General features: G+C 37.7%; 1 protein-coding gene across 5 annotated transcripts in view; it reads right to left on the bottom strand.

Annotated features, from left to right (window-relative positions):
* The window catches only part of LOC119558911 (sodium/potassium/calcium exchanger 4), a 48,129-nt gene extending 24,624 nt beyond the window's left edge, over positions 1–23,505 (bottom strand). Inside the window, exons 1-3 of one of the 5 annotated variants that reach the window (XM_037872107.1) lie at positions 23,136–23,505; positions 12,203–12,346; positions 2,928–3,235 (exon numbers count right to left, since the gene is read on the bottom strand). In XM_037872107.1, the coding sequence (XP_037728035.1) occupies positions 2,928–3,235; positions 12,203–12,346; positions 23,136–23,214 (531 nt within the window). In that variant the 5' untranslated portion in view covers positions 23,215–23,505. Of the gene's footprint in view, positions 1–2,927; positions 3,236–12,202; positions 12,347–16,030; positions 16,108–23,135 lie in introns of those variants that run through there. The other 4 variants (XM_037872108.1, XM_037872109.1, XM_037872111.1 and 1 more) reach the window with 4 other exon arrangements.
* Between the last annotated feature and the right edge of the window lie 582 nt (positions 23,506–24,087).

Below are 24,087 nucleotides of genomic sequence, written 5' to 3'. Positions count from 1 at the left end.
GAAGGTCCATTTATGAAACGGTTTTTTAAAAAAAAAATACAATTATTTGCGAAATGTTTCAAATGACTTATTATGCAATTCGAGGATTTTAATACCTTGTTGTCAATGTTTTCAAAAATTAAATCCAATTCGATCTTGTACGACCATGTAAATTCTGGTTTTAGCAACTAGAAAAGGTTTTCAATTTTTAAAGCTTTCAAATTAGTTTGGAAAGGTGACAAACGAATTTAAGAACTGCAGCCTCTTCGAAAAATCCCCATAAAGAAATCTGACGACATACGGTGCAGGTCCGACTCAGAAATTTCTTTAGCTTTTGCGGAAGAACTTCAGAAACGCTTTTAGCCATTTGACCTCGTGAGCCGCGAGGATGTTGAAGAAACACTTGCCTTCCTTAATGCTCCTTCCACGGATGCTTTACTGATCCAACACGTGAGTCCAGAAGAAGTTTTCCTCCATATTCAAAAGCTACATCCTAGAAAAGCGCCGGGCTTTGATGGCATAGATAGCAGAATCGCCAAGACTTTGCCTAAAAAGGGAATCGTGTTGCTTGTTCTCCTGTTTAACTCAATGCTACGTATCCTCCACTTTCCCTCTCACTGGAAGTGTGCTGTCATAACGATGATACCAAAGCCAGGAAAACCGGAGAACCTTGTCGAGTCATACCGACCGATAAGCCTTATACCCACATTATCTAAAATATTCGAAAGAATCAGGGTGTTCCCTAAACTGTTGAATTGCTGAATTGTTGAATTTTGATCAGCTGTTAATCAGCTGTTCCATACAAAGTCAACTGTCAGAAATTTCAGCAATTCAACAGCCTCGGGACTGTTGGAAATTTTGTTGAATTGCTGGAAACCAGAGTTGACGCTGTTCTCGACTAAAGTAAGAGGGTAACTCTGGTCACTTGTAAGCTTGTAGGAATTGCAATCGTATAAAATATGCAAGTAAATGATATCTGATAGGATGCTGTGCTAGCAGTTATAATTGTTTAGTTTTTGGCTTATTTTCAGCATTTTCCTTAATTTTAAACATAATCTTTGGTAAACACAGTCTGGCAATTTGACAGCTGACATCTTAAAATTGAAAATTCAACAAAAAACTTTTAGGGTCGTTCCCTTAATTGCTGAAATTTTCTGTTGAATTTTCAACAATTCAGCAATTTAACAGTTTAGGGAATACCCAGAATATTTCTTAGTAGAATCATAGGAGTAAGAAGCGTACAGGATGCCTTTCCCGAACACCTGTTTGGTTTTAGGCATCATTGGACCCCAAAGCAAGAACATCGAGTTGTCCAGCATATTTTAAATGCTTTTGAAAACATTGCTTGCTATTTTCCTCTGCTATTTTCCTCGACGTTAAGGAAGCTCATAAGTTGAAGTCCCTACTCCTGACTGGCCAATTTCTTTTATTAAAATCATACCTGCTTGGTTGAAGTTTTATGGTCGAGGTGAGAGGATAAAAGATCAAGCATTAGAATAGTTCGAGCTGGCGTTCCTCAGGGAAGCGTTTTGGAACGCGTTTTGTATACCCCGTTTACTTCTGATCTACCGTGTCCTAATGAACCGGGCATACGCTGACGACACTGTCTTTCTTGCGAACTCCTCCTGCCGAATCGAAGCGTCAAGGATCACCCAGGAATTTCTCGACTCGTACAACGAGCAATCTCAGCCTTGGCAACAAAGTGTTGCTGTTTAAATCAATTGTGGTGCCCTCGATGACTTATTGCATCCAATTATGGGGCATGGCTTCAGACTCGAACGTCATGAAAGTCCAAAGGGGCCGAAACCGGGCGCTGCGTATGATTGCAGATGCGTCGTGGAACAGGAACGAAGCCCTAGCAAATGACCACCATATTCCCTCTGTCAGGGAGCAGATTAACCGGCACTCGAGTCGGTACAACGAACGCCTTACTGCTCACACCGATCACCTAGGAGCTTCCTTGGCCCACCCAACGATTAGAAGATTACTGAAACGAAGGCACCCCAGCGATCTCTGAACAAGAGGACGTCATGTTTCATGAGTCCTAAAACATTAATTTGTTTTTGGTTCAATTGTTATAAAAATTGTTAGCCACCATTCTGTTATATATTCATGTTAACTGTTTCTCTTTATACACAACGTATTATAGCCATTAAATTGGTTGATCGACGTTAAAATAAATTTATATGTTATTCTAAAAAAAAGGTTAAAAATTGGGAGAGGAAAATTACCTCTACCCCGATACTTGTGATGCAGGTGTTGCCAGCATCACTTTTCCTACTTCAGTGAAATGTGGTGACTAAATATGAAGTCGCCGTAAAAATCCATTATGTTGTATGTTAATAGTAAATTAAAAAAAAAAATTCAATTTCCATTCTTGTATTGGTTTGACAGTTTATCTAAAACGTTTTCTCGATTCAACTTTTGCGCTGTCTGAATTCCATCCAGAAATGTGAAAAAATAATGCTCCTGCAAATCAATTATGCTGCCAAGCTTTACCGAGCTATACGAGAAACACACATTAAAAGACCTTTTGGCGAGTGCTCAAAAAGGAAAGGGTCTCGAGTCAACACATGACCCGACCGAACGAACAAACTCCCTCATCGGTTGAGCAGGGAGCAAGACAAAGGCGAACAAAGTTTTTTCTGACAGCGAGCACTAGTGATTAATACCTATATACCTGTCTACAATTTGTTTAAGTCGGAAAGTTCATTATAAAATTATGACCAAATAATGCAATCGCCACTAGGGGCGCCAGGTAATCTCGGAAAAAGTGCATATTTCTATCTTCCTTGCGATCCCTTCAGGTGAGTAGCGGGTATTGGTAACATGTAAGAGTTAATAAAAAGAAAGCGCCGTGTTTGGCCGAACTTGACTGTGTTCAAAATAATTTTACCCGTAAGACGAAAATTTGTATTTTCGTGTCCATGCCCATCTCTGCTCCTTACCTTATCGATGGCGAGTGCCGCCAATCCAGCCACGCCCAGTGTGTTAAACATTAGCGATCCGATGATCGTCCCAAGGCCCATATCCGACTCTAAAATCAGCGTACTGATCGTGTTCGTGAAGAACTCGGGCATGGAAGTGGCCGTGGCCATGAAAGTGGCCGCTGCCACGTCCTTTGATAGGTGTAAGTCCTCGCAGATGCACTCCACCGTCGGCAGGAAGTAGTCGTTGCAGATGATGGCCAGTAGGATGAAGAAGTAAACTGCGGCGAAGACGTGAAGCACCACCCACCCCTGACGAAGTTGTTCCACTAGAGATTGAAGGAAAAATTTGGGTATTTACTATAAATAAAACAAGGGAGAACGCTATAGTCGAGTACCTCGACTATCAGTTACCCGTTACTTAGATAAAGGGACCAAAGGGAAATGGAGATATGCAAGCAGCAAAGCGAGATGTAAATGCGCCACCTACAGGCGGTAGACAGATTTAACCGTAATGGGCGTTAGAGTAACCGTAGCAAATTTTTTTTAGATCAATCGATAGGTGTTGACGAGACCAATACATTTCAGTTAAAATGTTTTATCTATCATGAAAATTGTGGGCGCCACAGGCTTGGGCGGCTTGTGGGCGTTAGAGTGGGCGTGGCATATTCGCGTAACAATCTTGCGCTGCTTACAAGGCTACGAAATCTAAATCTGAGATCCCAATTCTCTATCTTTGATAGTTTCCACTTTCATACTTACGATTTTTTGAAGTTTGTGGGCGGCTTGTGGGCGTTGAAGTGGGCGTGGCAAACTTTTTTTGGGTCAATCGATAGGTATTAATGAGAACAATATATTTCAGTTAAAATTTGTATTCTAGCATCAAAACTGTAGGAGCACAGTTTTGGGCGGTTTTTCGGCGTGAGAGTGGGCGTGGCACTCTGCTGAAACAAACTTGCGCTGCGCAGGAATCTCAGGAATCTGCATGCCTAATCCCAGTATTGTAGCTCTTATAGTTTCCGAGATCTCAGCGTTCATACGGACAGACGGACATGGCTAGATTGACTCGGCTAGTCATCCTGATCAAGAATATATATACTTTATGTGGTCGGAAACGCTTCCTTCTGCCTATTACATACTTTCCGACGAATCTAGTATACCCTTTTACTCTACGGGTAACGGGTATAATAACTTTAAGGTCGAGTGCTTCGACTATCAGATACCCGTTATTCTGTTAAGGTTGCATCAAACAAAAACTCCTCTTAACGAGGCAGAAAGTAGTGGCGAACGCGCCTTTATCAAAAATTTCTGATATAAACAATTGTGACGAAAAATGATATTACTTTCGATAAAATAAATAAACTATTTTAAATTTATATTTTTCGGCCCGCACCAGAATATATTTATTTACCTACATGTAAATTTTCTGTTGTAGCGTGCCGAATACACAAATTTAATATAGTTTATTTATTTTATCGAATGTAATATCATTTTTCGTCACAATTGTTTATATCAGAAATTTTTGTCAAAGGCGTGTTCGCCACTACTTTCTACCTCGTTAAGAGGTGTTTTTGTTTGATATCAAAAGTTTTTTTTTGCTCAAGAGTTTAAGTACCCCAATACCATGACTAGGAGTCGTCCCCATATGGCTTGGCTATTGAAAAACCAAACACACAGATTCGACCCCTAAACTTAGCTGAACGCCACCTTAAATTAGGCACAACAAGTTTTATCGCTTCAATTACCTATTTTAATAGCACAAGTTTGGAATCTCAATGGTGGTATAGTTTCAGATTCCAAGAGAAATCTGTCGTTTCTTACATTTCCCGCCGAACTAGCGGGTTTTTCCAAAGTGGTAGAACAAATAGATCAAGTTTTCTATTTCGTTTAGCTTCATGCAAGTAAAGGACCCTAAAACCATAACAGATTTTCCGTTTGAAAAAATCTAATAAGAATATTTTTCATCAAATAGGTTTTTTTCTTGTTTATTCCAATAAGTATGAAATATTTCGTATACGGAGCTGAAACGAGTTGCACTTTTTATTGCTTAATATCTTCAAGGGCTGAATGATTTAAAATTTAAAAAGAAATCGTTCGACTCAATTTTGAGAAAATAGTCAAAAAGTGGTTTTAAAAAATAACTTTTTGTCATAACTCTAAATCTATTATATTCAGACAATTGTACTATATAAAAAGTATTTAGCAAATTAAATTATCTTTTCAGATATATATAGCACGTTTCTGTAGCATTAGTTGTTTAGATACTATAAGAATTTTAAATCTGGATTTTTTTTTTGATTTTCCGCTAAACTAGCGGGTTTTTCCAAAAGTCGTAGAACAAACGTTTTCTATTTCAAGCTGCTTAATACACCCATAGGGTTTTCAAAACCCTAAAACTAAGATGGGATGCATACAAACCCACAAACAAAGGGACAAACATTTTCATTTTGGGAAGAAGAAGAAAATCTTGTTTCTTGAATTACTTTTGAACGGGACATCGGACTTCAACAAATGAGGTGTCATTCGACGCGTATTCTCAGTAAGAATAAAACTAGCTTAACAGCCGGGGGTTTTTATCCCCACCGTATCCAGCAGCTCCAATTTTCTAAATTTTTACTTTTACACTTTCACCGCATTTTCTCCCAAACAAATCTATATTTCGAATGTCTTGGTATGCAATCTTCTTAGTTTTTGCGATACCTTTCGATCAATGTATCACTCGTTACGATCGGACCATAATGGCAGATTTTCAATTCTGCGGCTATATATAGTAGTTGTCTTCGCACGCTCTCTTGCGCGCTTCGCCACTACGTGTAATTTAAAACCCAAACATAATATTTTAATTGGTTGTTTTAACATTTACTAAAAAATTTCGCAATATTCAAAAGGCAAGGGTGCACAAAAGTCTAGCTATTTTAATTGATGGGCCTCCTTGCCCTCACACGCATTTCTGCAGCTGAGACATGGCGAGAGAGGGAGAGCCCAAAAGTACTTTTTGTGCGTTCTCTTTGCGGACCCCGACTGAGAGCGCGTCTCTTTGCCGCCGTTGCGCTCAGCTCTGCCGGCGTTGCTGGCTGCTCTGCCGACGTCGCAGTCGGCTTCGTGATGATTGGGCGCTTAACTCAATTGTGGAACTGCAGGGGTATATAATATAATGTATTTATAGTAGTCGCCTTCGCACACTCTCCTGGTGCGCTTCGCCACTACGTGGACTGCAGTCCACAGTGATTACCGTTTGGAAGTTATTGAGCGACAAAAACTACAACCCATTTCAGTTCAGTATGAAAAACATATTACGGTTACTTGAATAGCCAAAAACGATGCAACATTAATTTGATGAAAAAAAATTTTTGTCAGATATTTTTTAAGTAAAAGGGAAATGTAGAAGTTTTTCATTGAAAACTAAAGACAAAATTTTTTGTAAAAAATTATTTATTAAAGCTCAAAAACTAAAAACACGTAAGATAAATTTGCGATGCCTAACTAATCATAATTTATTTAAATTGCTAGAAAAAATGTTTCTACAACTAAGTATGGGATAAAGGATACTGTTGGCCTTGCCAACGGAAGTATATATGTATACCTATATATTTATTTTAATGCTATTACAATACCTTATATGAGTATTAGAGCATAAGTTAACAGAACTCCCATTTTATACAGGCGTGCTCCGGTTTTCACTTTACTTTTGCGTTTTCAGAAAAACTTTTTGTGGTTTGTTTTTACGCGCTCTGGTTTTCGGAACGTTTTTGTAATTGTTTCGTCATCGGAATGTTCAATTTCAATTTCAATCTCACCGTTTCTTCCTACTTAGACAGTTGTTTGTGTATGTCAAAACAAAAGTTGTTCTTGCTTAGGAATATATTTGGTAAAATTTGAAGTAGGGTCACAAAATATCACTGTGGACGGCAGTACACGTAGTGGCGAAGCGCGCAAGAGAGCGTGCGAAGACAACTGCTATATATAGCCGCAGAATTGAAAATCTGCCATTATGGTCCGATCGTAACGAGTGATACATCAATCGAAAGGTATCGCAAAAACTAAGAAGATTGCATACCAAGACATTCGAAATATAGATTTGTTTGGGAGAAAAAGCGGTGAAAGTGTAAAAGTAAAAATTTAGAAAATTGGAGCTGCTGGATACGGTGGGGATAAAAACCCCCGGCTGTTTAGTTTTATATGTTATGTTATAGTTTTATTCTTACTGAGAATACGCGTCGAATGACACTTCATTTGTTGAAGTCCGATGTCCCGTTCAAAAGTAATTCAAGAAACAAGATTTTCTTCTTCTTCCCAAAATGAAAATGTTTGTCCCTTTGTTTGTGGGTTTGTATGCATCCCATCTTAGTTTTAGGGTTTTGAAAACCCTATGGGTGTATAAAGCAGCTTGAAATAGAAAACGTTTGTTCTACGACTTTTGGAAAAACCCGCTAGTTTAGCGGAAAATCAAAAAAAAAAGTCCAGATTTAAAATTCTTATAGTATCTAAACAACTAATGCTACAGAAACGTGCTATATATATCTGAAAAGATAATTTAATTTGCTAAATACTTTTTATACCCTTGCAGAGGGTATATTGATTTCAGTCAGAAGTTTGCAACGCAGTGAAGGAGACGTTTCCGACCCCATAAAGTATATATATTCTTGATCAGCATGACTAGACGAGTCGATCTAGCCATGTCCGTCTGTCCGTCTGTCCGTCTGTCCGTCTGTCCGTCCGTTTCTACGCAAACTAGTCTCTCAGTTTTAAAGCTATCGGGCTGAAACTTTCCCAAAAGTCTTATATCTTTTGCAGGTAGTATATAAGTCGGAACCAGCCGGATCGGACAACTATATCTTATAGCTCCCATAGGAATAATCGGACAAAAAAATGAAAAAAAATTATATCTTTGGTGTTTTTTAGCATAAAAACTCCTAAGCTTGGAAATAACAATTTTTAAATAATTTTGAATTTTGAATTAAATATTATCGAAATCGGACGACTATATCATATAGCTGCCATAGGAACGATCGGAAAATTTGTGGAAAAATAATATGAAAAAAATTATAGCTTCGGTGTTTTTCAACATATAACCTCCAACGCTTGGAAATAACATTTTTTAATTAGTTCTGAATTTCGAATTAAATTTTATCAAAATCGGACGACTATGTCATATAGCTGCCATAGGAACGATCGCAAAATTGGTAGGAAAATAATATGAAACAAATTATAGCTTCGGTGTTTTTTAACATATAACCTCCTACGCTTGGAAATAACATTTTTTAATTAGTTCTGAATTTCGAATTTAATTTTATCAAAATCGGACGACTATATCATATAGCTGCCATAGGAACGATCGGAAAATTGATTCGAAAATAATATGAACCAAATTATAGCTTCGGTGTTTTTTGACATATTATCTTATACTATTGGGAATATCATTTTTTGTGTTTTTAAATTTAATAATTATAGCTGCAAGGGTATATAAGCTTCGGCTTGCCGAAGCTAACTTCCTTTCTTGTTATATAGTACAATTGTCTGAATATAATAGATTTAGAGTTATGACAAAAAGTTATTTTTTAAAACCACTTTTTGACCATTTACTCAAAATTGAGTCGAACGATTTCTTTTTAAATTTTTTAATCATTCAGCCCTTGAGATTCCTCAACTTTTAATATATGACGATTTTGCGCTAAAAATTACCGTTTGGAAGATATTGAGCAATAAAAAGTGCAACTCGTTTCAGCTCCGTATACGAAATATTTCATACTTATTGGAATAAACAAGAAAAAAACCTATTTGATGAAAAATATTCATATTAGATTTTTTCAAACGGAAAATCTGTTATGGTTTTAGGGTCCTTTACTTGCATAAGGCTAAACGAAATAGAAAACTTGATCTATTTGTTCTACCACTTTGGAAAAACCCGCTAGTTCGGCGGGAAATGTAAGAAACGACAGATTTCTCTTGGAATTTTAAACTATACAGCCCTTGAGGTTCCAAACTTGTGCTATTAAAATAGGTAATTGAAGCGATAAAACTTGTTGTGCCTAATTTAAGGTGCCGTTCAGCTAAGATTAGGGGTCGAATCTGTGTGTTTGGTTTTTCAATAGCCAAGCCATATGGGGACGACTCCTAGTCATGGTATTGTGGTACTTAAACTCTTGAGCAAAAAAAACTTCTGATATCAAACAAAAAGACCTCTTAACGAGGTAGAAAGTAGTGGCGATCGCGCCTTTAACAAAAATTTCTGATATCAACAATTGTGACGAAAAATTATATTACATTCGATAAAATAAATAAACTATATTAAATTTGTGTATTCGGCACGCTACAACAGAAAATTGACGTGTACTATAGATAAATAAATATTTACTGTTGCGGGCCGAAATCATAAATTTAATATAGTTTATTTATTTTATCGAATGTAATATAATTTTTCGTCACAATTGTTGATATCAGAAACTTTTGTTAAAGGCGCGATCGCCACTACTTTCTACCTCGTTAAGAGGTGTTTTTGTTTGATTTAATTATAAACAAAATATGCCACTAATGAGTTGTGCTAAAGGGACCAAAGGGAGATGGAGATATGCAATCTGCAAAGCGAGCTTGTAATGAGCCACCTAACCGCGATCTCAATATATGGTTATGTGGGCGTCAGACATATTTAAGCGTTATGGGCGTTAGAGTGGGCAGCCATGGCAATCATGTTTTGGGTCAATCGATAGGTATTGACGAGACAAATACATTTCAGTTAACATTTTTTTTAGCATGAAAACTGTGGGCTCCACAGTATAGGTACAATAGGTAATGACGAGACTAATATATTCCAGTTACAATTTTTTTTTTAGCATGAAAACTGTGGGCGCCGCATGTTTGGGGCGGCTTGTGGGCGTCAGAGTGGGCGTGACATATTCGCGTAACAAACTTGCGCTGCGAACAGAGCGGGATGGGCGGGATGTGAGCGTTAAAGTGGGCGTGGCAAACTTTTTTTGAGTCAATCGATAGATATTGATGAGAACAATACAATACAGGTAACGTTTTCTTTCTAGTATGAAAACTGTGGGCGCCGCAGTTTTGGACAGCTTGTGGTCGTTGGACCCTGCTGAAACAAACTTGCTCTTAGATGCCAAGTCCCAACACTCTAGCTCTTATAGTTTCCGAGATCTCAGCGTTTATACGGACAGAAGAATACATCAAGAATATATATACTTTATCGGGTCGGAAACGCTTCCTTCTACCTGTTATATACTTTCTGACGAATCTAGTATACCCTTTTACTCTACGAGTAATGGGTATACCAAGAGAAAACGCTATAGTCGATGGCCTCAAGTGTGTTAGTGATAAAAGCACAGTTGCTTTAAGCATATCTTCATCCCTCTTGCACTCCCTTAAGCTGAGTAACGGGTATCTGATAATTGAGGTTGTAAACTATAGCGTTTTCTCTTGTTAAAATTAAGAAACTCAATTTTACTGGTCCCAGCTAATAGAGCTGTAGTATCGTCGATCAACGCATTTTTATACCCTTGTAGAGGGTATCATTTCAGTCAGAAGTTCGCAACGCAGTGAAGGAGACGTCAAAAAACACCGAAGCTATGATTTGTTTCATATTATTTTCCCACCAATTTTCCGATCATTCCTATGGCAGCTATATGATATAGTCGTCCGATTTGGATAAAATTAAATTCGAAATTAAAAACTAATTTTAAAAATGTTATTTTCAAGCGTAGGAGGTTATATGTTAAAAAACACCAAAGATATAATTTTGTTTAGTTTTTTTCCGATTATTCCTATGGGAGCTACAAGATATAGTTGTCCGATCCGGCTGGATCCGACTTATATATAACAAGAAAGTAAGCTAACTTTGGCACGCCGAAGTTTCTCTACCCTCGCAGGTCGTTCCTTTGGGAGCATTGTATTGTACAGAGCTTACTGATTTTTACGAAGCTAAAAACTAATTACAAAAATTTTATGATAAAGTTCCATTTTAATTTACTACCATGTATGTTTGCCGAAAACGAAGTATAACGGTCTATGTAATATTTTGACATTAATTATCCGATCGTTCCTATGCTATATGAAAAAGCCGTGCGATTTGTTTTACATTTTTGTCGAAAATCTGAAATATTTAAATAATGATAATCTCAAGAGAATAAGTTTTTATGTCAAAAAACACAGAAGTTATAAATTTTTTTAAAATATTTTTTTGATCATTCCTGTGGGTGCTATAGGATATAGTTGTCCGATCCGGTTCGTTCCGTCTTATACCTGTAATAAATATAAGCCTTTTGAGATGGTTTCATCCTTATAGCTTTAAAACTGAGGGACTAGTTTGCATTAAAACGGACGGACGGGCAGACGATTTGGCTAGATCAACTCGTCTAGTGATGCTGATCAAGAATATATATACTTAATGGGCTCGAAAACGTCTCCTTCACTGCGTAGCAAACTTTTGACTGAAACCATTATGGTATAAAGAGAGAGATCGAGAGAGAGAGGGTTGGTAAAAGCGTTAGCTCTGTCGATGTTGCCGTCTGCTCTGTCGGCGTCGTAGTCAAAAGAGTGATGATTTTGACCAGTAAATTATTGTAGAACTGCTTTCATTTGCATTGTTGTCAAATATTGTGATCGCCATCCAGACCGTTAAAGTACGTTTTCATGTACAATGTAACTTATTTCGGTCGCCTCAAAGCTGCGCATGATTGATGGACGCTTAAGGCAACCTATCTTTGCCTAGAAATATCCACTCACAAGGAGCTTCCGCTCTCTTTACAGATCCAATCTAATTCACCTAGCAACGAGCAGTGGATTAGATAGGCGATCGATCCGAGTCATTTCCTAAATTTAGACCCGAAAGAACTGCTTTGTGTACGGCTTGGGACCCCTAAAAAAGACGAAATCTTATCGCGGTTGCTATTGAAATCTAGACCCATTCCCCGGAGATATCACCATCTGAGCTGTAAGTGCTCAAGTATGCTATTGCTAGTGATAAGAAAGCGATCCCCAAGTGCTCTGTCCCGTGTCCGTTTGTCCGTAACTCCAGTGGGTACTGTATATGATGACGACTCTATAAACAGACTATGCGGCTTGCCTGATTTATTTGCCATTGAATTGCTCTTTATCGCGGCAGCTGATAGAGCTAGATCAGGAAAAGACATTGAGCCAAAGCACCGGATAGTGCGTATAGCAGACCACAGGCGTCGTCCACGGACAAGTTCAAGTTTAATACGGAATCTATTTACAGTGCGCACACATTCGGCCCATTTGGGTCACCATTGGATAACGGTTATCTCTGCACGAACCGGAAGTGAACTCACCCGTAAAAAGGTCGGCGAACTCGTCCATCGGAGATCCCTCATCCTCTCCAGGACACGTGGCACGTGGTAGAATATCGAGCAGAAGCTGCTCGTCAAAATACCGCAGTGAGACTTCCAGAAAATTGCTTCCATTGCCAATTGCTGCTTGGAAGAAAAACAAAGAACAGTTAACACATCAATTGACATCGGGTTCTTGACATACATATCTCCCTGACTTCTTCATATTAATGAAGAATTCGCTCAACGAAATGAAAGCAAGAAGGAAGGGCGTGGTTGAATGCCTCGGATAATTGGTACCCGTTTTTCTGTTGACCAAATAAGAAGGTATTGACAAGATATTATCATGCAACAGAATTTTGAGATTTTTGGGTGATACGGTCGGACTAGATCGACTTGGATAGCGATCCTGATGAAAACATAAAAATAGGGTTAGAAAAGCTTCCATACATATCCTTGCCGAGGGTATAATGATTTCAGTCAGAAGTTTGCAACACAGTGAAGGAGACGTTTCCGACCGCATAAAGTATATATATTCATGATCAGCTTCACTGGAGGAGTAGTTTTAGCCATGTCCGTCTGACCGTTTCTACGCAATTTGGCCTCTCAGTTGAAAGCAATCGGGATGAAACCTTCCAAAAAAGTCTTATTTGTATGGCAGGTAGTATTTAATCGAAACGAGCCGGATCGGACAACTTTATCCTATAGCTCCCATCCCTGCAAGCAAAAGGGCGATATTTCTATCGCCTGTCGTCCAGAAGTCACTTAGTAACTTCTGCGCGATAGAAACGCGATGGAACACATTTTACAAAAACAAAATATACATATATCGCGTAGAAGTAACTTCCAAGTCACCTATGGACGATAGAAAGGCGATAGTACACATTTTACAAAAACAAAAAGGGTCGGGATCGCGAAGAAGTAACTTCTGAGACACTTCTGTGCGATAGAAAGGCGATAGTACAGATTTTACAAAAACAAAATATACATGTATCGCGAAGAAGTAACTTCTGAGTCACTTCTGGACGATAGAAAGACGATAGTACACATTTTACAAAAACAACAAGGGTCGGGATCGCGAAGAAGTAACTTCTGAGACACTTCTGCGCGATAGAAAGACGATAGTAGTGAGTAAAACACACGAGAAAAAGAGGTCGCGGTAATTTTCCGTTGCCCCTTTTTTTCTGATAATTTTTTGGGTCTTCCTTTTGACCCACGCCGTTATTTTTCGCCTGAGCGTCATTTCGTTGCGTGATTTGTCTGTGGACAGTGCGGTTTTGTATCAAATTTGTGCGTTTTAAAAATATAGCTTTGTTTCTTTCTAAATGTTTTTAATTGCTCAACATATTTAAATGTCCCCCAACAAAGCGTGCGAAATTACGTGCTTATCGTGAGCTGTACGATTATTTAAACCTTTTTACGGACAAGCTAGCTGTGAACATTACATGGCGTGTAACTGCGGAGAAACCCAGCATCCAACGATTCTCAACATATTTCATTGTAAAAGGTAATGTCTTCTAGTTTATTTTTACTTAGAGTGAACGAAAAACAATTTTGGTTTCTGTTTCTTTTAGAAATAATTATAAGTAAATTTCTTATGTCGACGGAGCTGGACCTGAATAACATTGTTTAGCAAAATTTCCTACATGCCAGGGACCGAGTATACAAGCGGACAATGCACGTATACAAGAAATAAATGCAAAATATTAAAAGTTAAAAAAAATCTGTTTTTACTCAAGATTTTCCAATGGGGAAAGACTCTTCTAGGTATCTTCTACAAGCATATGTAAAGTCACATTTTTGAGTGACTTCCATAAGTGACTACGGCGACACTTCCAGAAGTTACTTCGGCGATATCGCATTCGGATCGCGGGATTGACTCCCTTCGGGAAGAAATGTGCCACTTCGGCGACACTTCTCGGAGTCACTTCGGCGACACTTCCAGAAGGGAGTCACTTCCGCGATCCGAATGCGTTATCGCGGACGATCGTTTTCATCTTCTAGAAGTGCCTTCCGCGATAGAAAATGCTTGCAGGGATAGGAATGATCAAAAAAATATTTTTCCTAATATGTAGAAAAAATATAGCTTCGGTGTTTCTTGACATATTAACATTCACTCTTGGGAACATAATTATTTTAATATTTCAAAATTTCGAATAAATAAAAAATTTCGAATGTCAAAATAATACGTAGACCGTTATATATCGTTATCGGTTAACATACATGGTAGTATATTGAAATGGAGCATTATCTTAAAATTTTTTAATTCGTTTTTTGCATTCTAATAATCGGAAAGCTCTGTACATACAATGCTCCCACGGGAACGACCTGCAAGGGTATAGAAACTTCGGCGTGCCGAAGTTCATGTTATTAGTTCTTGTTAATCATATACTTCTTTACACTGGGATACTTTAATTTTTATCTTGAGCACGTTCAAGGAAAAGTAGTGCATTAAAAAATTTAAGTTTTCCATCAGCCCTTCAGCTACGTGTCGTCCTCTGCGCGCTCAATTTCTTTCACTTATGCCTATGCCGAGAGTCTAAAAAATTAACATTTTACGAAAGCCAAAGTATACTTCGGAAGGCTTCCGAAAACTTTCAGAGGGAATATCTCTCTCTTATTTTTAAACTCTCTTATTTATTTCCACAACCAATAATAAGATGGTGTTGATGTCGAGATTGCTGCTTCTCAATAAACAAGATCGAGAACGATGGGTTCTTAAACACGAAGTCAGGCACACATTACGGTTGATTTTAAGAACACTTGTACCTAAAAAAGTGACAAAAAATCTGGAATCAAGCAGACTTGTTCTTGGTCGTATCGTACTCATGTTTCTTACTTACATCCTAAAAAATAAAATGAACTTGTGTGAGGTTTTTTTTAATATTTTATTCTAATGTTATTACAAATTTTACTTTCTTTAATGTAGGAACTAAGTATCTATCATTCCGTGGAAGTGGACTTATCTACGTTTGTTTCAGATAGCATTTATTGGCTTTAAAGTTACTCATTGCCAGTTCCCGACTATTATGATTTCATAATATTTTCTGTAGTTCGCACGAAACGCTCAAAGAAACAAAAAACATTCCATTCATATTCGTGGTCAAAAAATCAATTACACAGCCGTGCGCGCAATTAAGTTGGATCAGTTTAATTAATGCCTCTGCTCGATTTTGATTGAAATTCTTTTTACAACATTGTTATTTGTAACTTGCTATTTGTTATTTTCCTTGGCTTTGAAAAAATTGCATTGGCGACCCGAAATAAGTGCTACAGTCACGGGCATTCAGCTGATGATTTGTTTATGTTTGTCTGGCTTTGTGCGATTGTTTTATGATTCCGGACCGGGGGTTTCTTTATCTTGAGAAAGGGCGAGGACTCCGTCTAGGTCTAGAGCGTTATCAGTTTTACACCCCCCGAACAGTAAATTAATTACCAATGTCAGTCATAATTTTCTGTTTCGTTTTCACTCGCTTTTTTATTATTTTTTGTGCCGCTTTTATTGACCAAGTTTCACACAGCGGGTGCAACCTCTTGACCCGATTTTCCAGATGAACTCGATGATTCAGCAGCGCTCAATAAATCTTCATCACTTGGCCATTGTTTTGGCTTTTTATTTTTTTCTACTTTTGTATATTGCGTGCCAAGAATTCTGGCAGCTGCATAGCAGCAACATAGACGGCTGCACGGCAGCAACATCCCGCGACAAGAGCCATAATTGTTTTATTGTTTTTCACCTGCAATCGCCAGGTGGAGAATTAAAACATGGCAGACAATTGCGGCGGGAAAAACAAAGGCAAATAACATAAAGCAAACATTGGGCGATCTTACATACTCTCTGCACTCAAACTCAGTGGGTCTAATTCACATTTACAATCACGGGCATCCATGACGCCTCCCAACGAGAAGAAAATTCTTGGCCGACTAAAAAACTAACTTGGCATTGCATCTGGAATGCATTTAGACGTAGTAGCAGTCGCATTCGCAGATCATGTCTACGAGTATTACGGCCAAAAGCCCGAATCGAGCCGAGCTCAGCAGACAAACAAGTTTATTGAACTTGTTGGCAGCTGCCACTCTGAAGTGGAAACACTTAAAATAAATTGGGAAAACTAATTTGAACTTAAAATGGGAATGCAGAGAAATAATCTTTTTAATCATGTTCAACAGGGTAAGAAAATAAAGAAGATTAGGATATTTTAAAATCTTATAATTACGTAAAAAATAAAATATGCTAATAATAATTCACTTGTTTTACATAAATGCTTAGAGTTTTTTAGAGGAGAGGTCTGTTGGGACGCCTTTTGCGCCTCGACTTTAGGGAAAGCGGCAAAGCGGTTGCTTGAAGCACTTTAATTTAAATTAAAAGTAATAGCTTTGACCCGACCGTTAAGTTTTAAATATTGAATATCCAAAAGGAAAAAATGACCGATTTTAATTAGTTGATGCCTATAATTTCTAACAACTTTTGTAGTGTAAAGTTATAGTCGACATAACTATTTCGCTAGAAGTGGTATCCAATCATACGATTACCAAAAAAAATACATTACATTAGTATTTAAATATTTGAGGAAGTTGACCTCTTACTACTTATACCGACACATTTGACCTGCATTTTATACAGCACAGAAAGTAAATAGTATTTAAATTTTTGGTTAAAGTAAGCTCCAAGAAGCCAATTTTTTTTTAAATGTAAAATTCAAATGATTATAAAAAGTTCCATACGTGTAGGGTAAATACAAAAAATGGGGAATTTGTATTAATGGAAAACGTTTCTTTGGGTGCAGCGCAAAGCTTATGAGATGTATTGGAAAACCCAAACTCGAGTTAAGTTGAAAGTCCAGTCAAAGTCAAGTTTTGTTCCTGAGAGCCGAGCCGGCTTGCGGAAATTGGGAAAATTTCGCTGAGAGCCGAAAGCTCTCGTTCAGGGCTAAATCGGCAATTATGGGAAGCCCCAGACCTGTAGGCACCGCCCACCGATTCGATCAATTGTGGAACATCAAGTTATCAAGGCGTTCCGCCTGTTTTGTAATCAGTAATCAACACGTTCTTCTTTGTTCCAATTACCTCAAAGCGAGGCTCCAAACAAGAGTTTTAAAATGGTAAACACGATTTATTGGCGCGCTCCCAGTTGTCCTATGTCGAATGTATATTTAAACTACGGGAAACGGGTATAAATATTGAATATCAAAAAATTCAAAAATTGTGTACTGATGCTTAACATTTTTTCTCAGATAATGTACAAGCTTTAAAAACTATTAAAATGGGAAAAATTGCTTGCTTGCGAAAATGTTTATAAAGCTTAGGGTATTTATACAGAACAGAAATTCATAAATGTTATGTGTGCAACTTACCTTAAGAAAACTTTCGATTTGTGTAGAAACACATAAGTAGCAAGCGAATAGCCATGGAATGAAAAGGGAGTGGTAACAAAACGCATGAGTATGACGGTTAATGGAACAGGATTACGTATGGTAACTTATTGAATGATCATAAATTTGTAATTCTCTACTCTATATTAATCTTGCAGCGTTTTTTACTTTGTGAACTAACTTTAGGAAAGATGTTACTTTGATTATCGATCATTGATTTTAAATTGAGAAGAATCTCTTTGCTTGAATGTGGATGTCAACATTATATATGTATATTATATATGAATATTTGTTTGTGCGGATGAGTCTTCAAATCTGGAGAAACTAAGTGCTTTGGACCCATGTTGCATGGGTCACGTTAACAGACGAGCTTGTTTACTTGTTTGCGCAAGCAAAACAAAACAATACCGAGCAGCACTACACAAATAGGTGAATAAAAATAAATAGATAGTATTGCTTAAATTCGAACTCAAGATCGGCAACAAGAAAAGGGGGCTGTCAGAAAACGACTGTAATTACTGGCCTATGTGGACAATTAAGGCTCCGCGAAAAGTCCCCGCCTGGCACTTCCCAAATTTGATCTGTGGTTTAAGTGCTGCCAATCTCCCATATCACCAGACCCACAAATTTCTTTTCATCGTTCTAACGAAAATAGCAATTCGGAATTACCAAACACCAAGTAAGCATATGAATCACATAGCATATGGCATCAAATGTGGGCATCGTATTTATAGATCTCTGGGTTTTGGGATGATATTAGCGTTTCCCAAGAATATGGGAATCACCTGGACGGGCCCTGCTATCGTTTAAATCGTTTAAAGCTGTCTCTAAGCGTTGATTTTTATTATCCAAGCCGATTATGGCGATGATTGTGCTCACGTTAAGATCAAGATCATGAATAGACAAATTTGTCATCCTGAAGTGGGTAACAATGGGAGGAGAACATATTGCGTTACTTGAATGTTTGTCGGAAACTTATTTTCTAGTTTGGTAGGGTAGCTGGAAAGAAGTATAAGGAAGAAGTGAAGTTAATAAATAACGGCTGCCAAGCTTTAAATTGTAAAAGGCATCATTGTAAAAAAGAGTCGAACTAGGTTTGTGACGCTTGATAATTATAGGACAGAGACAGAGACATATAGCACGTATTTGTAGCATTAGTTGTTTAGAAACTATAAGCCCTTAAAAGGCTTTTTTTTTTTGGATTTCCCGCCAAGCGAGCGGGGGTTTCCAAAAGTCGTGGAACAAAAATTTTCTATTTCGAGCATTTTAATACACATATTTAGTCCCAAAGACCCTAAAACCAAAAAGGGATTCATACAATCCCACAAACAAAGGGACAAACATTTTCATTTTGAAAAGTTCCCCAAACTCGTGTTTTTGGAATAACTTTTGAACGGAGCATGGGACTTTAACATATGAGGTGTCACGCGTTTTCTCAGTAAGTCTAGAACTAGGTTAATAGCCGGGAGAATTTATCCCCACCAGACCCAACAGCTCCAATTTTCTAAACTTTTACACTTTCACCGATCTTTCTCCCAGGCCAATTGCGATTTCTAAAGTCTTGTATGCAATCTTCTTAGTTTTTGCGATACCTTTCGATTGGTTCATCATTCGTTACTATCAGACCATCACAGCAGATTTTCAATTTTGGGGCTATATAGTAGTCACCTTCGCACACTCTCCTGGTGCGCTTCGTCACTACGTGGACTTCCGTCCTCATTGATGTGCATCAACCTGCTAAAACCTGTATAAGCCGAAAACTAGGGGTCCGAAAAAAATTGGTTAGCTGATCTGGATTTGGTTCTTAATTCGTAATTCTTAAAAATATGTCCGACCCAAAACATCGTTCACAGGATCATAAGATTTAGTTTACAAAAATCGAAGGAGGCATAATTTGCTAATATTTAAAAACATTTTTAAGGTTTCTTTTTAAATTATTACTAAAAATTGTTATTTTCTGTATGTTTGACATGTTTTGCAAAAAAGGAAGGTAGTTGCACAAAAACCGATTGACTCGTTTAAATGTTGTACTTTCTGAAAGATTTTCTGCCGAAATAAAGGGCGGCAACACAACATGCGATAACACTCAAGTCAATCTTTTTGTGTAAGTTTTGACGTACACTACCACGTGAAAAATGACGGAAAATGTAGATTTCCTTTTTTTTTTGAGTTGCCGGTTTTCCAGATAGCCCATATGTATTATTGATCATATGTTTTGCAACGAAAGTATGACACTCATTTAGAAGATAAAAATGTCATTAATTCATTCTTTAGCTATTTAAGAAAAAACTACACAGCCAAATTCTCAATATTTAGAAAGACACAAAAAATCGGGACCAGCGACCAAACACTACCCACTAAAGATTTGTAGGCGTTAATCAAATATATTGTTATTATTTTAAAGATATTATTTTAGGAGGCCGATCATACATTTTTGTGATATATTTAATCAGAGCTTCTTTAAAAATCTCTACAGAATTGTTGTCAATGGAAAAATTTCCAGTCAGATTGAGTTGAGTGAAAAAATCAGAGCACCTAGATAAGTGAAAAACAATCGGGTTTCTTGGTCGTTTAGGCCCATAACGCGTAATCAAGAATTTTTAATGAAATTGGCTTGTGGTGATAATGGACTAGGTACAATTTAAATGACCGGAACACTAGATAGTGGCCGGGCTCAAAAAATAGCCATATGTGTGCTGACTATTACGATCGCATTTTTCCACAGAACTCGGACTTCAATCGCGGGTAACTCACTTCAATTTACTTTGGGTTCTTCGATAAGGGAGCACGCCACTGGTGCACACCACCACCCACACACCGGGTGGATCATCCTTGGAAATAGAAAAACGAACCCACAAATGTAATTGCTAAGGAAGCATCCATTTGCCGTCGATGAATAAGTGCTACATTATTGATCGATCGAATCGATCCATACGTCCAGTAAATAAGTGCAAACTGAACCGCTTTTGGGCGACAGGAAGTCTAGATAAGCGTGTGGCTAATGATTAGACTAGGGTCTAAAGCCTTTGGACTAGTGAAGAGCCGGAAAGTCACTCAAATAATTGACAAACATTCCTAATTTAAGAGTAAACATTTTAGGGCTATATTTGATTAGCTCTTTAGTTATCAAAATAATCTATGGTGTCTAGTTTACCTATAATATTGGAACGATTTATTACCCTAATTTCCATATAAATTTTGTTCTGATTGTTTCAAGCTCTAATTTATTTAAAGTATTATTTTTACCATAATTATAAGTAACAACATTTAAAAGCAGAATGTTTTTCCAAAATTGGACCAAGTTGTTTTTATACCCGTTACTCGTAGAGTAAAAGGGTATACTAGATTCGTCGGAAAGTATGTAACAGGCAGAAGGAAGCGTTTCCGACCCCATAAAGTATATATATTCTTGATCAGGATCACTAGCCGAGTCGATCTAGCCATGTCCGTCTGTCCGTCTGTCTGTCTGTCCGGATGAACGCTGAGATCTCGGAAACTATAAGAGCTACAATACTGGGATTAGGCATGCAGATTCCTGAGATTCCTGCGCAGCGCAAGTTTGTTTCAGCAGAGTGCCACGCCCACTCTAACGCCCACAAACCGCCCAAAACGTTGGCTCCTACAGTTTTGATGCTAGAATAAAAATTTAAACTTAAATGTATTGTTCTTATCAATACCTATCGATTAAACCCACAAGCCGCCCACAAACTTCAAAAAATCGTAAATATGAAATGGGATTTCAGATTTAGATTCCGTAGTATTGAGCGCAGCGTATGTTTGTTAGGCGAATATGCCACGCCCACTTTAACGCCCACAAACCTCCCAGACCTGTGGCGCCCACATTTTTCATGCTAGATAAAAATATTTTAACTGAAATGTATTGATCTCGTCAATACCTATCGATTGATCCAAAAAAAACTTTTCCACGCCCACTCTAACGCCCACATCGCTTAAATCTGTCTACCGCCGGTAGGTGGCGAATTTCAATCTCGCTTTGCTGCACGCATATCTCCATTTTCCTTTGGCCCCTTTAGCTGAGTAACGGGTATCTGATAGTAGAGGTTCTCGACTATAGCGTTCTTCCTTGTTATATTTAAATGTAGCTTCCTAGCTCATTATAAAAGTAAGGTAAATTTTTTCCCGTGGGAGAATTGTATGTACAGAGCGTTCCGATTTTTAGAAAACTAAAAACTAATCACAGAAATTTTAAGATGTTTCGTTTCAATTTCCTACCCTATTTTGACATTAATTATCTGATCGTTCTTATGGCAGCCACATGATCAAGTCATCAGATTTTTTTTTAAATTTTATTTGAAATTCCAAAATATTAAATTTATATTCCCAAGAGTAAAAGTTAATATGTCAAAAAATACCGAATTTGTAATTGTTATATCCTTGTTGAGGGTATAATGATTTCAGTCAGATGATTGCAATCCAATTAAGGATACGTTTCAGGTATATATTCTTGATTACCATCACTAGACGAGTCGAACTAGCCTTGTCCATCTATCCGTCCGTCTGTCCGTCAGTCCGACGGACGATCGGCTGCGCAGGAAGCCCAAGAATCTGCATGCCAACTCCCAACATTCTTGCTCTTATAGTTTCCGAGATCTCAGCGTTCATACCGACGGACGGACATGGCTAGATCGACTTGGATAGTGATCCTGATCAAGAATATATATACCTTATGGGGACGGAAACGCTTCCTTCTGCCTGTTATATACTTTCCGACGAATCTAGTATACTCTTTTACTCTACGAGTTACGGGTATAAAAATATTTCATAAATATTAAACAAGAAAATTTTACGCTTTTGATTTACTTGTGTATTTGGTCATTAATTTACCGATTCTTCCTTTGACAGCTATACGATATAGCTGACCGATTTTTATAAGACTTAATTTGTAATCCTAAGAATAGAAGTAGAAGAATATGATCAAAATCAACGAAGCTATAATTGTTGTTAATTTATTTCTTCATTGATTATCGGATTATTATTTTTTTAATATGAGCTACGTATAGGACACATTGGTCGTGCAGAATACTTTTAATCACCGATAAAGATTTAAAACTGAGAGACAAGCTGTGCAGAAACAAACGGATGGAAAGTCGATCATGGATAGAAAAGCTGTTGATGCTGATTAAGAATATACATAGTTACAGGGGTGGTCAAAAGTATTTACACAAAACAATAGTTAAATATACTCATAATTTGAACTTACTTTATGTAAATTTTGGCATCAATGGAAAGATCAGTTAAATTCCGCTTGCATGATACCAGACTTTTCTTAACCCATTCAGTACTTATTGAAAATGTCGAATTTTTGTGAAAAATACATTTTAAGCTTTTTTCCACGTCTTGAAAACTAGAATTTTTTGATGTTAAAAGTTTTTCTAAACAAAACTAATAGCAACTGCAAAGATGGTCGGTACGAAAGGTATATAACATTTGTAAAGGATTATGTTTTCCGATTTTTAATAGAATTAGGTGAGGCGCTCGAAAGCTCATCAATTCTACGACATTTTAAAAGTGTATAGATCATATCTCTCACCTCTCACACTCACCTTTCGCTTGAGTATCCGTTAAAAGGCATCCACAAATTATTAAGAATAGGGCCACAAAAAGGATGGCAGTTTTAACCATTTCAAATATCAAGTGTTAAAAAAGAACAAAAACAAACGGCGACGAAACGTAAAAAATAAAAAACAACTTGGGATAATGCACGTGCTGGCGGCACTTTAGCCGACTTTATAATTTATTTGTAAACCTTGTTGGGGAATGGGGAACACACACGGCGTATGCGCACCGGAGCGCTCAAATTCGATTTGCTAGCGGAAATTCAAACTTTCGGTGTTTCGATTTTCGAATTTTCGGACTTCCGTTCTCGGTACTTAATTCGTGTCGCTGGCAAGCTCCAGCAAACCGCTTGGCTAGAATTGTATCGAACAACTAATTAACTGCGACCCGCTCGCGCCCGTCTTAATAATAAACAGCGACGTCGGCGGTAGCGTCGGCAGAGGCAGCGGCGGTAACGTCGACAGAGGCAGTGGAGTAGCTTCGTATTGACGGTTTTACCAAGATATCTCTCTAGTACGTCTAGTCAAGTAAAGTCGGATGGTGCAGGTTGCCGGTTTTATGGCCAGTTTTTATTTCTCCTTTTCTACCTCCACCATTAACACCATTTCCTGCTCCTTCTCTTTGGTCCTTCTCCTGCTTTAGCTTTATAAGTATTCACTATTTAATTAAAAAAATCCATTGGCCGAAAGAATGTGGTAATCGGGTTGGGTTTACCCGCTAGGAAAAGGAGTTATTCAGTGCAGAGTAAGTAGAGAATACTCACAAGCCCCTGAAACGTTGCTGCCAGGAAATGCCCAACCTCTAGGTTTGCGTGCCAAAATTTAGAAAGTGTATTTATTAAGTGAATTGTATAATATATTTTCGCCACAATAGTTGATGTCAGAACTTTTGTATGTTAAAGGTCCGATTGTCTCTAGATTTTTACCTCGTTAAGAAGTA

This window comes from Drosophila subpulchrella, unplaced genomic scaffold (genome assembly GCF_014743375.2).
Source record: "Drosophila subpulchrella strain 33 F10 #4 breed RU33 unplaced genomic scaffold, RU_Dsub_v1.1 Primary Assembly Seq15, whole genome shotgun sequence".
In the NCBI taxonomy this organism is placed as follows: domain Eukaryota; kingdom Metazoa; phylum Arthropoda; class Insecta; order Diptera; family Drosophilidae; genus Drosophila; species Drosophila subpulchrella.
Note: the sequence above shows the minus strand (reverse complement) of the source record. Positions and strands in the feature narration are given on the sequence as shown.